This window comes from Gobio gobio (assembly GCF_949357685.1).
Source record: "Gobio gobio genome assembly, chromosome: 24".
NCBI lineage: Eukaryota > Metazoa > Chordata > Actinopteri > Cypriniformes > Gobionidae > Gobio > Gobio gobio.
This window is the reverse complement of record NC_137120.1, coordinates 15,532,706-15,549,724: the sequence shown is the minus strand read 5'-3', so window position 1 is coordinate 15,549,724 and position 17,019 is coordinate 15,532,706. Positions and strand designations below refer to the sequence as shown.

Genomic DNA, 17,019 nt, shown 5'->3' with positions numbered 1-17,019 from the left:
CCTGTTGTCTTTTAAATAAATGCCTCTTGGTTTGATGTTTCACATTATGCATCTGTTTAAGTGTTCAAATACTGTACTTTTTGGTCCACTGTATAGTTACACATAAATATATTTTATTGAAAGGTTTTGTAGTATTGTACAAAAGGAACAATTTCCTTTGACTCATGGAAAATCTGAAAACTCAGATATCTGCAAAACAACCTTGTGAAGAGTTTCTGTGTCATAGCGTCATGTTGATGATGAGATAACACTGTTATTTTAACACTAAAAAGAAACATCATGACACAGACTGTTTCAGATTTCAGTTTTCACTGTAATGTACACTGCAAAAAAATATTTTCTTACTTATATTAGTATTTTTGTATCGTTTACAGTCCAAATATCAAAAAATCCTTAAATCAAGATGCATTTACTAAGTAGTAAAATGCCATAAGATATTAAATCTTGTTTTCTGGGGGTAAAATCTGAATTAAGTGAGTTTGTTTTTGCCTAAAACAAGCAAAATTATCTGCCAATGGGGTATAAGAAAAATTATCTGGTCTCTGTTTGAATTTTGATTATTTTTCTCACCCCATTGGCAGAAAATTTAGCTTTTAGCTCTATAGCTTTTAAGCAACAACTCACTTAATTTTGATTTATTTCCAGAAAACAAGACATAATATCTTATGTATTTTTTCTCATCTAGTAAATGCATCTTGATGTAATAATATTTAGATATTTGGACTGGAAAGAAGGCAAAAATACTAAGTAAGGAAGTGTAGGGAAGTTTGGGTACTGAAGTTGTCATATATTTCATTTAAGTGAATGTTTCTTTATAGACACAAAAGTTCAGGGAACGCTTTAAATGTCTAATTTGTTATTAATGCATTAACTAACAATAAGAAATATATATTTTTTACAGCATTTATTAACCTAAATGTTAGTTCACAGATTAACTAATGTTAACAGATACAACTTTTGATCTTAAAAATGTGAAATGTTGAGAGCAACTAATAAATGCTGTAATATTGTTCATGATAACTAATATTTGAAACCTTATTGTAAAGTTTTACCAAAATTTAAATCTTGGCTCCAAAAAAAATTAAGAAAATGATGATTGGGGTAAGTTGTCCCAATGAGAACATGCCATTAAACAGTTAAATCTTTTAAAGTGACAAAGTGTGATTTGTATTTCAGTGGAATCGATGCAAGAAGTCAATGGTACGTCGGAAGAAAACATCACTGTTGAGTTCACTTTTCAAAATTCTGTTATCAACAGTTTTTCCAAAAGTCTGTACAAAAATGAAGAAAAGAAAGGAAGTTGCAAACAAGCAAACCCTTCTTGCTCAGAAAGGTTTGTACTCGGTGATGTGGAAAACCGTACGGTCACACTACACATCACAAATCTCTCACTGGAAGATAAAGGAACGTATCATGTCGTGGTGCATGCTAATGGTGAAAACCCTCTTATTGAGAGCAACAGAATTCATATTACCGTCAAATTAAGCAATAAAACAACAGGTAGGTTTCCTCTTAAAACCTCACTATTGTGAAATACTCATAACATTAGGAACTGTTGCCATTGTAATTGTGGCTGGGTCTGCATTTTGAGATAATTCAAATGAAAGTTTTTATCAATTAGCCATTTAAAAAATGATGTGCTTTTTCTTTCAGAAACTACATATCTGAATGAAAGCGTAGTGACAACGAATCCTCCTAAACCGGAGATATTGGAACAAAAATCCTTCTTAATTTTCTTCACTGCATCATTCATCATATTTATATGTCTCTTTGTGGGCATATTGTGCTGGTTTTACAGGACCTATCCAAGAAAACCAGGTATGCTATAGTATTGTTGTTTTGAAGCAAGTAGATTTATTTTATTATTCTGTAAAATAGCTGCTTTACAGTTGGATAGGGTGATTTTAAAGATCAAATGTTTGTAAGATTTCAAAGTGCGTTGCGTGCATTGTTCCATCTCATGCTAAATTCATAACTTCTGATATGCGCTTCAAAAGACTTGGGTCTGTTTTAGAAAGAAAAATGTTTTTTCCACAAGGATGCATTATTACATTGATCAAAAGTGACAGTAAATACATTTTTAATATTACACAAGATTTCTATTTCAAATAAATACTCTTCTTTTGAACTTATCAAAGAATCCAGAAAACGTAATCAGAAATGTTTCAAATCAGCATATCAGAATGATTTCTGAAGGATCATGTGACACTGAAGACTGGAGTAATGATGCTGAAAATTCAGATTTAATCACAGTAATAAATGACCCTTTACTATATATTCACATAGAAAACATTTTACAATGGGAACAACATTTTTACAAAAGTTTTAAATTGGAATAATATTTAACTGTTTTTACTGGATTTTTGATCAAATAAATGCAGCTTTGGTGAACAGAATAGACTTCTTTCAAAAACATTTTTTAAAAATCTGATGGATGGTAATGTATGTTGGGACATAATTATGCATACATAAATATTGATGGTAACAGGGTTGAGGTTTTACAGATTTATATTTTTTGTCTTGTGCTCACGATTGTTAAACTAAATGCTCTCTACAAATTTTGTTAATGCTTTATTTGCTTTCAACTAAATATGCGTCAACTAACATTAGCTAACAATGAGCAAAATAACATGTTAATGTTAAGGCCTGTACACACCGGGACGAATATCGCGCACGCTTATCGCCAGCATTTTTCATGACGTTTTTCGGCGCGTCTTGAGTTTTCACACCCAAGCGATTTTCACTGGCGATGCGCCGAGTGAACGTGCAAATTCAGTAGATGGCGCTCCAGGTACACAAGGTGGTGCTGCGGCACTTTACGCTTCTGACACTCCCTTGTCACACAGAAGAAGAAGAGAGACAGTATTTACGTGCTTGCCAAAACCATAGATATATTATGTCTATGGCCAAAACCATTCACACACTTATTGCTAACTGGCAAGCAGCATTAGCAGCTTATCTTCTTCTTTGTATACTTACTACTTCGTTGTCGTATCAATGTGTGCTCGGCAAGTGCACCACCAAGTTGTGCTTTACTCTAACTTCAGCAGCTCCAGGCACGTGAACAAAAGCACCGATCTCATTGGTCGGCCAGTTTTTAACACGTCGCATCAAAATAAAAAAACGTACCGAGGCGTTTTTAAAAAAATTACGCTTTTACGCCTAGCGTTTTGCGCGTCGGTGTGCACACTCACATTGGCGCCCTTAGTTTAGTCACGAGGCGTTAAACGTCTGCGATAAACGCGGGTGAAAATCATCCCGGTGTGAACAGGCCTTTTAAGTTAACATAAATTCAACTCTTATAGTTCATGTTAGATCAGGTCCATTAAAGAATATAAACATATATAATAATTTTTATCTTGATCCTAATAATGTATTAGTAAATATTGAAATTAACATTAATTAAGATTAATAATTGATTTTTCATTGTTAGTTCCTATTAAATGGAGTTACCCAATGTTAATAAATGGAATCTAAGTGAAAAGTGAAAAACATATAAAGTCGTGCAACTTTTTTATGTATTTAAACAATTGCCATCGACATCAGATATTAAAGGGTTAGTTCACCCAAAAATGAAAATTCTGTCATTAATAACTTACCCTCATGTCGTTCGACACCCGTAAGACCTTTGACACAAATTAAGATATTTTTGTTGAAATCCGATGGCTCAGAAAGGTCTCCATTGGCAGCACTGTAATTTGCACTCACAAGACCCATCAAAGTTACGAAAGACATCGTTACAAAGTCCATCTCACTACAGTGGTTCTACAATAATTTTATGAAGCGATGAGAATCGTTTTTTTGTAAAAAACCACGACGCATGCGCGAGAGAATATGACTTTAATTTTGACTTTAAATGAATGACTTTTAAATTTTTTTGCACACAAAAACTATTCTCGTCACTTCATAAAATTATTGTAGAACCACTGTAGTGAGATGGATTTTGTAATGACGTCTTTAGTACCTTTTATGGGTCTTGTGAATGCAAATTACAGTGCTGCCAATGGAGGCCTTTTCATCGGATTTCAACAAAAATATCTTAATTTGTGTTCTGAAGATGAACAAAGGTCTTACGGGTGTCGAACGACATGAGGGTAAGTAATTAATGACAGAATTTTCATTTTTGGGTGAACTAACCCTTTAAGTGATTTTATACAAGTGCCACTTTGTAGCCCATGATACTAGCATGTCAGTGCTAATTGTAAATGTACTTCTTCTCAGACGAAGAAAACCCACCAGTTCAGAACAACACAACAACACAACAAGTATGTGAATGACCTCTTTATTTCTCTAAGCTACTCAATAACATTTTTAACACTAATTCAATGTCAGCTTAGTTTTCGTCACTTTTTGTGTTTGATGGCCTGGTCTGTTTGCAGGGGCGATGTGGGAGATCCGGTGCTGTGTTTGTCAGCTGTGTGGAGTATGGAGAGTTAGACTTTCAAAATAGACCTGAAAGAAATGACAGAGTAAAACCTGCCGAGGCGACATCAAAGGCCCAGGACGGAGTGGAATATGCTGCCATCATTTTCCCTCAGCAAAAACAGACACCGAGTGGGCGGATGAGAAATAAACAGCAAGTACCTGCTATTAAGAGATAGTCAGATCATGCATTGTCCACTAAAGTTAAAGTCTATTTTAACTTTTGCTCATGTGAACCTAATATATACCATTTGGGAGAAAATCCTGAACAGTTTAGGACTGTTATGATTTTTGATAATAATTATGATCGCAAACTGCCACATAAGTCGTCCTCTCATGTTAACTAGTTCAAACTGATAGATACTGTAAATGTGCCACAGAATTTAACACTGAGTCATAGCGAGGTGCTAACCACAGAAGCCCCCATGAAGAAACCTGAGGTACTTGAATATTGTTGTATTGTATTGCAACATGCTCACTGGAGAAACGTGCCTGTGATGACATTTCTGCAAAATGATATTATGTTGCTTCTTGCACGTTTCACCACACTTTCAAGGTGTAATGTCTATTGAGTGGCACTAAAAGCTTTCAGTTTGATCTGAAGCAGAACGTGAATCTGGCAACCTTGTATTACGTTGGTTGTTGTACATATCCAGTAAGTGGAGCTAAAGGTTAATGTGCTATCCCGTTTGAAAAGAAATCCTATACATTAAACCTAACCGATAGTGTTAACAAAAGCAAACATAAAAACACATTTACTGATGCAACCATAGATTTTCAGCTTGTGTAACAAAGGCTGGCTAGTAAGAGTTGTGTGGGAAACTTCACTCCTGCAGGCCTCAAAAGGCGCACTGGCAACTGATGTTAGAGGCTGCAGTCTTTAGCGTCCTTGTTAGCGCACCCGCGTCCAATGCCAGAGAGACCGGTTCAAATCCCGCTCGGAGTGGTGAGTAAATCAGGGGTTACATTGGTGCCATGACCCAGATTGGAGTGAGGTTTAGGGGGTGAGTGTAACGGAGGCCGCTAGTAAGAGCTGTTTGAGTAAACCAGGTGTTACATTTGTGCCATGAACCGGGCAGGAGTGAGGTTTAGGGGGGGTGAGTGTACCGGAGGCCAGCTAATAAGAGCTGTGTGAGTAAACTAGGGTTCAAATTGGTGCCATGACCCGGATGAGAGTGAGGTTTAAGGGGGGTGATTGTAACGGAGGCCGGCTAGTCAGAGCTGTGTATGTAAACCAGGGTTTACATTGGTGCCATGACCCAGATGAGAATGAGGTTTAGAGAGGTGAGTGTAACGGAGGCCGGCTAGTCAGAGCTGTGTGAGTAAAGCAGGGGCTACATTGGTGCCATGACACAGATGGGAGTGAGGTTTAGGGGGGTGAGTGTAACGGAGGCCAGCTAGTCAGAGATGTGTGAGTAAAGCAGGGGTTACATTGGTGCCATGATCCAGATGAGAGTGAGGTTTAAGGAGGTGAGTGTAACGGAGGCCGGCTAGTCAGAGCTGTGTGAGTAAACCAGGGGTTACATTGGTGCCGTGACCCAGATGAGAGTGAGGTTTAGAGGGGTGAGTGTAATGGAGATGAACTAGTAAGAGCTGTTTGAGTAAACCCCCAGCCCCCTGGCACTAGTGACTGACGCTAGAGGCTGCGGTCTTTAGCGAACTTGTAGCGCCCGCCTCCCATGCCAGTAACACTGGAAGGGTTACACTCACTTCTACAAGTCTTTGAGCTTTTTTATCGTGACTCATACCCAGGCGCTTGGCATCTTTACCAATTGAACTACTGAACAAGTTTGTTCCCCATTAGCTGGGAGTATTCTCAGAACATTGGCTAATGTTCTGGCGAGGTTCTGTTAAAGTTCTGAAGAAATGTTATTTCAGTAATAAAACTTTGCTCAAAGTTATCTGGTCTTTATCAATGTTCTCCAAATGTTAGCACAAAAACATGGAACGTTATTTACGTTCACCTGGTTTTTTGTGTGTGTGTGTGTGTGTGTGTGTGTGTGTGTGTGTGTGTGTGTGTGTGTGTGTGTGTGTGTGTGTGTGTGTGTGTGTGTGTGTGTGTGTGTGTGTGTGTGTGTGTGTGTGTGTGTGTGTGTGTGTGTGTGTGTGTGTGTGTTTTTTTTTATGTTACTACTCGTTTCAGAATGTTTAAATTCAAAATGAAAGTTCTCATAGTAATTGCAAAATTATAAAATGAAAGGTTCCTTTGCATAACCAAGGAAAAAAATTCTTAAAGCACTTAATATTTTGGGCGTTTTAGAGAACATTCAGAAATAATGTTTTCATAACTTAATGGGCAAAAATGACATTTTTGTTAGTTGAGATACATCAGAAAATCCTATATATATATATATATATATATATATATATATATATATATATATATATATATATATATATATATATATATATATATATATATATATATATATATATATATATATATATATATATATATATATATATATATATATAGGTTATGTGATGCAAACATTTGCAAAAGTTTTATAAGTAGAACTATGTGAACATATTAATCAATCTCCAATAATCATAATTTGTGTCAACTGGAATGCATGTTGTTGGTGTTTTACTGGTGTTCATTTCAGATGGAAACTGCAGTGAATTGTCTGTATAGTTTTGCAAAAATGTAGGCAGTGGCACGTTTTTACAAGGAGGCAACCACAACCGTCTGTAGTACACACATCGATACCTCAAACTGTGGGGCTTATGAGGAGAGGTTTATGCGCTTTTACATTTATTAGAATGAGACTTACGATTTGATAAACTTGGCCAAAAAATCCACACGAGTCATATCGAGACCCGAACATCATAGGGACTTGAGAGTGTGGCGCTGAGTTTTGTATTACTAAACACCACTCACGTTTTCCTCAGAAAATGTCAAAATTAGTTATGGTTTTGTTATACTCCTGCTATTATTTTCATATGCGCTTCTGTGTATCCTAACACTATTCATACTAAAATATAAGTGATGGCATTTAATGTGTATTGTTGTGTAAATTTTATATGCTGATTATTGCACTATGTATGTACTGTAAATATTGTACTTGAATGATTTCTGTACTACATATGAATGTATAGCCACAAAGTAATCTCATAAGATTTGTAAAAATGCTAAAGGAGTTCAAAATATAGACATTTACACAGTCTGTCATTTTTGAGTCCTGATTTAACAACAAGCAATTGTGGCGGTGCTCTTTACACATAGTACTGCGTTTGCTTTTGTTTACTTCTGTCTGAAGCTTTACATAAGTATGGCCACGAAGATAACGTCAGATGTGGCTGCGTGTGTTGGCAGTTGTGAGTAGGAGTGTTGATGGAGTCATAAACTGCATTTTAAACCGAGAGCTGGAGAAAATGAAGACTTCTTTCTCTCTGAAATTTCTGCGAACAGCAAAAACCAAACATTTCAAACCGCAAAATATGCAAACACCTTGAGAAGTATGACTCTTACCTGCATGTCGAACAGTTTCCAGCACCCACATAGGCTTGTCCTGAATATCTAATGAGAAGCACGATATGGCCTATTAAAAAAACTGTGGGTCGGCCTTTTTCACCGCATGCAAGTTCCGCTTACTTTAAATTTACAGTGAAATGTTTTCCTTTCAATCAACAAAATAACCACAGTAGTGCTGGTGAAGCATTTATCGTAGCCTACTCTGGAGTAACCCCCGTATCTCATTTTCCATTGATCGTGCTCATTGAAACTGTTACATCCTGTAATTATCATTCAGGTTGGTCTTTGTTAATTTTTCTTGAGTCATATTTTGTCTTCTGGTTCTAGAAAGATTAGTTTAACAGAAAAGCAATAATACACCATGCCTTTATATGAGAGGTGATATTTGTGAATACACTGGGGACACTATTGGGAATTGTTACGATGTGCAGCAGAATATATTTTTACAATACCAGAAACAAACAAACACATTTTCAATAAAACTACATTTTAATAAACAGATTCATTAAGTGACACCCAGTCATGCTCAAAAGTTTTCACACCCCTTGCAGAATCTGTGAAAATGTGAATCATTTTAACAAAATCAAAGGGATCATACAAAATGCATGTTATTTTTGTATTTAGTGTCCTGAATAAGATATTTTACATAAAAGATGTTAACATATATTCCACAAGACAAAAAAATAGCTGCGTTTATTAAAAAGACCCGTTCAAAAGTGTATGATTCCCTTGATTCTTAATCCTGTGTGTCGTTCCCTGGATGATCCACGGCTGTGTGTGTTTTGTAATGGTTGTTCTTGAATCTCTTGTTTGTCCTGATCAATTAAACTGACCAATGTTCTTCAGAAAAATCCTCAAATTCTTCAGTTTGTTCAGCATCTTTTGCATATTTTAACCCTTTCCAGCAGTGACTGTATGGTTTTGAGATCTGAGGACCATTGAGGGACTCAAACACAACTATTAAAAAAGGTTGAAGCATTCACTGATGCTCCAGAAGGAAACACGTCACATTGAATTTGACTTTTGAATTTGAATATCAAGGTAAATTGTACTTGATTTGTCTTTCAGGAAACATGGCTTCTGAAGGGCAGTACTAAATGAAAAAAAAATCTGATATTTAAAGCTGCTGTCCATAACTTTTTTTGTGTTCAAGATTTACAAAAATTATATAATTAGAATGTAAAACATGAATCCATTTTCCAAACCGTGCTTTTGTTTTACCCTGAATCATTATGGTACACTTATAATAAGTGTTTATATTGGGACTATTTCAGACCGGTCTGGTAGGAACCGCTGCGGAGGAGCACAGTCCCTGTGTGACTCGCCATAGACCTAAACAGAGAGAAGTAGCTCCGGCTGCAATGTTCTTTAAACAAAATAAGAAAAATTTGGACATATTTATCCTGTTAAAAGGTTTTCACCCCCCGGCTTTTAATGCATCTTTTCCATCAACAGGTTCAATTTATCAACGCTGTCTGTATGCTGCATAAAAAAGGTTTGCTCACTCTGTGAACAACCCCATTATGGGCGAGAAGCATGACAGAACTAGTGATGGAGATGTTAAATGAAAATCTAAACTCACTCTCTGACAGTAGGTGGTGCTTGTGGGATACGGCTGTTTCCCACTGTAAACACAGCAGGCTGTGCTACTTTCTGTTTCTTACCCTTTGTCAAACAGTTTTTGCATTTTCGAATAGCCGTTCAGATTTTTGTATTCACTATGATGTACAAACTACATCAAAACACTTGGTATTGATTTTCAAAAATTTGTTTTCACTTAAAAGGGTGATGAACTGAAAACTCAACTTTCCCTTGAGCCTTTGATATATATAAAAGTTCATTGTGATATAAGAATATCCTGTACATTTCGGAGCTGAAAACTTCCTTGTTAGTCAAAGAAAAGCTTTTATAGACACCAGGCCCAGAAAACGAGAGATCTCAGAATATGTTGAAGATTGACGTAATAGGACGCTGAAGCACCGCCTCAAGCCCGCCCACAGCCTCGTGGAGCTAAACGGGTCGCGCTACCGAGCAGTTCACGTGCGTAAGACATTGCGTTTGTTTGCTTCATTTCACCGCGGAATCGATTGTAAACACGATACAGGACGAGACTGGATTTGCAGACATATTGAGATTAAAAAACAATGCCTTCTATATTGGATCCGACAAGAACGGTGCAACCACTGATCTATATAAATGACTGGATAGCTCATTGCGTTCAAAACTGCCATCAGGCTGTGAAGCCACCGGAAGTGCTCGAGCGGCCATCTTACTATTCTCTACCAGCAGAGGGCATCATTGACGTACAGCAAAAACATTGACCTAAAATCACACGATTTGCAGCGTCTCAGTCTCACAGGATCAGCTTTACGATATATGTATGTAAATTAATAGTAACTTCAGATGTTATCTGTAATGTTTATGGTCTTTTCGGAGAGGATGAGTCATATAATGAAATCGTTAATGTGGGTGTGTCTGCACACTGCCGACACAGGTAATGTAACTGAACTAACACAAACATATTTCTTTATGTATGCAATTATGGAGGACATATTCATCATTAAAGTGTATCTGTGTTTAGCTGCAGAAATTGAATAGCTTATACAATATTAATTCAAGCCTCTACTGTATATTGCACTATATTGTATTACAATTCAAAGTTTGCCATGCATCATCTCGGAAATAAAGTAGTCAGCGTTATGATGTGGGTATTTCATTTCCTGATTGAGCAACGTCTATTTCAGACTCTTAAAGACAGCGCAAATTTGTGCCGTTACAGTTTCCATATGAGTTGCCATATATTCCAAGTGTTATGAGAATAAGTATTTCATATAAGTGTTTTGTATGCCATGTTGTTGAATTACATATTTATTTCATCATCATTTAAATAATTAACTGCTTCAAAATGCATGCTGTTAACAAAATCATTGTTGAAACATTTGCAGTTAGCCTACTGTATGAATAAAAACAATACTGCAGCACAACATAAATGCATCAACGCAACAGTACAATGAGATTTCAGGTTACAAGGCATACATCTTTTTTCCATTTTCAAAATGCGCGCTTTGACAGTTGTAATAGGCTACATACGCTGAAGTGCCTCGTCCGCCCACCGAGCTGATGTTCACTACTGTAACGAATATGAATGTAACTTTTTAATTAGCTGGGGAAATTCCTGACTATAAACAGGACGTTTGTGTTGTAATAATGTACAGGGAGACTTCAGATATAAAAACGGTGTCTCCTTAGGCAATGTTTTCTCAGTAATATCATATAATGTCCTATTCATTCAATAGAACGCGTGAGCTGACTAGGGAATACCAACATGGCGGCGCGGCGGCTTCACTTTTTATGACGTCATGAGCAATCCAGTCATTTATATAGATCAGTGGGTGCAACACACTTATGTGAGTAAAACATGTTTTTTATATGTGTTAGTATTGCATTGTTACAGATCGTTTGATATCTATTGATTACATACGCACGCTGTCACAGGCTGGAGAAGGTGTTATTGGTTAATTCGTGATCAGACTCGGACTGGTAACGCCAGCTCGCAAAGCCCAAAGTCCCGGGGCTATGTGTTTTTCAGGCGGGCTATAGTGAAATAACGTTCCTTTCTTGCACGCGTGTGTGTGTACGGTTCGCGATTATATCCACTGATGATCAGGCGAAATGATACAGAAATAACATTCCAATCAATCGCGTGTGGCTGAGAGATGAATCATTGTGTTTATTTGATAAAGATATTTTGCGAATCCTGTGAGCGTTTCCCCAGACGCTTTCAAAACAATTCCTCACGTGTACTGACAGGGAAGCGAAAACTCATTAAATATGCAAATCTTATCCAATCCAAGCCATGGGTGTTTACTTCCAAGTCTGCAGTGCGGCACGCCCATCAAAACCGACTGTTTTTCAGAGAGCCTCAAAACCAGGGCAGAAAATAGCCTATTACTTATTCATTATGATGTTTCTGAATGTAAAAACCATGCAAACGTCATAAGATGACCTCAGACAACTGTATAAAAAAATGTAAAAGCCATTTCATGACAGACTGGCTTAAACATGCCAGAAAAGACGTTTTAAAAGATGACTTTATTACTGAACTTTATACTGTCATTTATTCATAGTTGGATGTGTTTTGGTTTAGTTTTCAAAGACTTATAGTTTGTTTCCTTTGTACCCGTTTGTCATTAGTTGCCATGGTTATTCATTGTATGATTATTTAGAGCACACCTGTTTGTATTTTAGTATGTTATCCTGTGTATTTAAGGCCTTCAGTTTCCTTGGTTCATGGTGTTGGTTGTGTTTAGAACACACTGGTGCGTTGTTTTCTCTTTGAAGCGTTCTGCTTTTCTTTCATTTTATTAAAGTTAAACTAGTATTTGAACTGCTATGCCTCAATTCAGCATCTTTGTAGACCTTAACCATGACAGTTCTTTTACACTTTGTTATATTATAAAAATACTAACTTGTTTTTAGCCATGTAAAGCTTGAAATAATTTAATAAGTCAGAAAATCAATTAAAAAAAAATTGATTTACCTTTAGACAAAATATAAAAGGAAAAAAGTTTCCATATGTGTTTTGTTTTGTCATATACTTGATACACCAGGCTTTTATGGCTCATATAGTCTTTATCTTTATTCAGAGACCCAAACTGAGCAAAAATAGCAATTTGGTGCAGTTAAAGAAACATTCCACTATTTTTGAAAATAGTTTTCAACTCCCCTAGAGTTAAACAGTTGAGTTTTACTGTTTTTCGAATCTATTCAGCCAATCTCCGGGTCTGGCGGTAGCACTTTTACATTCTGTACTAAGACCGACGGAAAATAAAAAGTTTTCGATATTCTAGGTGATAGCTAGGAACTAGCCTAGAAATCTAGATGCACCCTAGTGGCAGCAAATGTAATTTGCAGCCAGGGCATATAGCAACTCTCCGTAGGCTTGCGAGCTTGAAAAACCAAACTCTAGTCATGATCTATGCTAAGCTATGCTAAAAGTGCTACCGCCAGATCCGGAGATCGGCTGAATGGATTCAAAAATGGTAAAACTCAACTGTTTAACTCAAGGGGAGTTGGAAAATGAGCCTATTTTCAAAAATAGTGGAGTGTTCCTTTAATATTTACTGTATGCCTATTGCCAGAAATGTAAATTAATTATACATTAACATTATAACGGATTACTTACATGAAATGCATATAAATATAATGTGACACTATATCTGCTAATAATATGTATTAGTAAGATGATATTTAAAGGCTTAGTTTTATAATTAGTTACTGCCATTTTTATTGTGGAGGGCAAAACACAACAATGATTGAGAGATGAACAAATAAACCTTCCTCAAAAGCCTGTTGTATCATGTGATGCATACATTTTAACATGATTTATCTGAAGCTAATGATTCTGCTCATGTAGTAGAAATTTTTCAGCAAAGGTTTGTTCATGTTGATAATTTAGGGTCCTTGGAAACTCATGTATTGAATATGATACCCAGACAGCAACATTGTGTCAGCCCAGATTCGGCCTACATCTGGTACGCGTTGAATCCACATGTACCGTTGAATCCACACGTCCTGCAAAACCCTGGAGGTGCTAAATTCTACAAAGACGTGAATGCTTTTTACAAGTTGGAATCTCGTAATTAAGGTAATAGACATGGCATGAACACGCCTTAGATGCAAGGAAATATATATAATCAAAATAATCACGACTGGAATGAATATTTTTTTGTATAATGACGCTGCTGTATATATATTTTTACTGTTTCCTTCATAGACAATCTAGTTTAATGCGTCCCTCCACACTCTCTGTTATATAATTTTTTTTTTTTTTTTAAACTGTCCATCATTTATTTAGTAAGTAGCCATGTTATGAATAGGCTACTCATTCTGCCATTAGCCCTGGTTGTTATTTTGCAATGAAAACCAGCTTACTGCGCCTTATCCCTTACTTATTGAGATTTGATACTTATGATCTGATACTTGATATCATATTTCACAGTTCACACACTTCCAGAAGTCAACAGAGAAGAACAAATACGCACCATGTGTAGGCTTCCATGTTGTCCAGTAGGTGGAGCTAAAACAATAACAACCATTTCTTCCTGTATCTGTCTTCAAACAGTTTCTTAACTGTTCACATTAATTAGACAATTAGTTTTCAGCTATTTTTGTGCTATTTGAAAAATAACTCGATAAGAAAATAAGTATATTAAAGTGGTTAAAGATTTGACTAATGTAGGATATCTGAAGTTATTTGTGTTATAGTTGTTATAGTTACTATATTTACAATATTCTAGGTTAAGTGCATTATAATACAGTTTGTAATGTTAAGGCAAGCTCAACACACCTTGTAAAGTAGCTTATTTGAATTGTAAAGGAATGTAAAGTAAGGTTCACTTTTGTGTTGCATAAACAGATACTTACTTGATAGTTTCAGTTTCATTTCTTATGAATTGAGAGATTGTACAGTATATAAGCAGTGGGTAATAACAAGGTAAGATCATTTCTGCAACAGCACTGTAAGGAGAAAGACATGGCATTAATGCTGTGGGAAAGTTCTTTACAGGCGAAGGCGAGTGAGCTTCACGACGACACATGGCACATTACAATTACAGACTCTCTTGAGCCACACAAACAGGCTCGTGATTGGCACCAATACATCTCTGGCTCCTTCGCACGGTAAGAACATGACTTGTCAACCTGTCATTCCTTCCAAAAAAAAATGTATATTATGGTGTATGGAGATATTTTGATGATTCCTTTTATTAAAACTCTTCATAATATTGAAAGAATCAAACCTGGATAGTTTTAATCAGATTTAATGCCTTATAAAGGTATTGATAATGTATGCTATAATGAATTATATCTTTTCATAAATAACTGTAACCAAAATGAATTATACATTATAATATTTGCAGATTTCTTGTTACATCTTAAACTGGTTGTTTGTCATGTGTTCTAATGCATTGTATGCAAGTATTATAACTGTGGTTACAATTATTCATGAGACCATACAATGCATCATAAGGTGCATTAAAAGTCCTAATTAATGCATTAAAATACTTTTATAATGCATTATACATAAAGGTTTTAAGGAAAGTGTTACCGATGTTTAATGCTTTTTGTCGTTGTTTTGTGCTTAATACATTTTTTTTTTTTTTTTTACATTTTGGCAAATTCTAAATAATAAATAGCCCTACATTAAAAATAATTGTAATACGTTAACAATTCACTGGTCTATTTTACCTAATGTGGTTTGAATCAGAATCAAAAGATTGAATCATCAGTCATCACCCTAAAGATTGCAGACATATGCAATAGGCCACTTTTCCTTTTATATATATATATATATATATATATATATATATATATATATATATATATATATATATATATATATATATATATATATATATATATATATATATATATATATATATATATATATATATATATATATATATATATATATATATGAAGAGTTTAGATGCAAAAGCCTCTAAAAGCCACTTCGGTCAAAAATGAGATAACGATACTGAGTGAATGCTCTCCGCATATAGTAAATGTTCATAAAATACTTTCACTTCAAACCCACTAAATCCCAGCCTCAGCCCATTCAGAAGTACCGGTACTTAGGCAGAAACCTATACATAGAAGCCTGACAAAAGTGCTTATTTTAAAGAAAAACGTCAGACAGATTTAGAGGCTTTTGCATCTGAAGTCTTCATATATATATTAGTAATGCATGTAGAAAAAAAACTGATCTATTCTCCATTTCAATCCGTAGGTTCGCCTGTTCTCTCTGCAAAAGAACCTGGATGTCTAAAAGAGTGCAGGTGGTGTTCCACTTCCATCTGAACACGGCGACGAAAGAGGGAACCATTAAACTGCGACGCTTCAAACAGAAGTGCAGGAGGTGCAATGAAGCTAAAATGGAGGATCCTAACTTTCCAGTGGATAACATTGATGTACTGATTAATAGACTAGTTGAAAAGATCCGCATGAGATGCTATAAAGAAGACCTGGGTGAAACGAACAGACCCTCAGTGTTCAATGGCAGAGTTAACGGGCCGCATGAGATCGCTCATTGTGAAGCCTGTCGGCTTGGCATCTGTACTCAGGTCCTCTGAGATTGATTTCATTGATCTGCTCAAAACGACTGCTTCAAGCACTAGTCAGTGCTGTCGAAAGCCATTGAGTAACCATTACTTCACATCCACATGTGTGTTTCTTAATGCAAACTATCAGCGAGGCATGACAACGAAATGCGGCCCTGGATCAACATGTTTATTGATCCTGGAACAACATTCCTGTCTGAAAATGTTGTCCTAACCATATCCCTAACCCTACCTATAAGCTTTCCTTAAAATCAGAGGGGAATAATGGTGAATAACGTAGAAGCACATAACCCAACTGTAAACTTGTCCCTCAAACCTGATTGGTTGATTGGAATGTTGTTTCAGGATCAACAAGGATGATGATCCAGGAACATGTTGTACTCTGTCAAATCAGACTACGTGAAATTTATTGAAGTGATGCGAGTACAGATTTCAAGATTCAAGATTCAAGAGTTTTATTTGTCACATACACAGTTATATACACAATATACAACTGGCAGTGAAATGTAAACAGGTCCGCTCCATGGACAGTGCAAATAACAGTTACAAGAAATTAAATAGAAATAGAATAAAATTAGAATAAAAAGTATTAACATAAGTAGAATTATAAATAAATCAAGTAAAAGATAAAAATAGGAAATAAGATAAAAAAAAAAATATAAAAAAAAAAAAAAAAAAAAAAAAAAAATATGTGGATATGATAAGTGAGATAAACTGTAGACTTAAAAATAAGTGGTTAACATAAAATATATAATATGTATATATAAAGAAGTATAATGTGCAAGGTTTATTACAGGTTGTTACGCAGTAACAATAGGGACGTAAAGTGCAGTGCAATTGCAGTATGTGGATGTTAATGTTAAAAGACTGTATGTTTATGTGTGTGCGGGGGTGAAGTGAGTCACGTGACTGAGTTCAGGAGTCTGATGGCCTGGGGGAAGAAACTCCTCCTGAAGGAGTTTTGTTTGAATTTGACTTTGAATTTGTTATTGTTTAGGCTAA

The 17,019-nt window shown here is 35.8% G+C and overlaps 2 protein-coding genes across 2 annotated transcripts; both read left to right on the top strand.

Annotated features, from left to right (window-relative positions):
• Window positions 1-1,184: 1,184 nt before the first annotated feature.
• On the top strand, window positions 1,185-4,967 carry LOC307120158 (uncharacterized protein; the record flags this gene model as incomplete). Its single annotated transcript, XM_079807045.1, has 4 exons — window positions 1,185-1,500; window positions 1,654-1,818; window positions 4,222-4,265; window positions 4,380-4,967. The coding sequence occupies 4 exons, from the start codon at window positions 1,185-1,187 to the stop codon at window positions 4,599-4,601; spliced, it is 747 nt and encodes a 248-aa protein (XP_079663171.1). The 3' UTR covers window positions 4,602-4,967.
• An 8,453-nt stretch (window positions 4,968-13,420) lies between these two features.
• LOC307120694 (receptor-transporting protein 2-like) lies at window positions 13,421-16,666 on the top strand. The gene is made up of 2 exons (XM_079807832.1): window positions 13,421-14,578; window positions 15,687-16,666. The coding sequence occupies exons 1-2, from the start codon at window positions 14,433-14,435 to the stop codon at window positions 16,027-16,029; spliced, it is 489 nt and encodes a 162-aa protein (XP_079663958.1). The 5' UTR covers window positions 13,421-14,432; the 3' UTR covers window positions 16,030-16,666.
• Window positions 16,667-17,019: the final 353 nt, after the last annotated feature.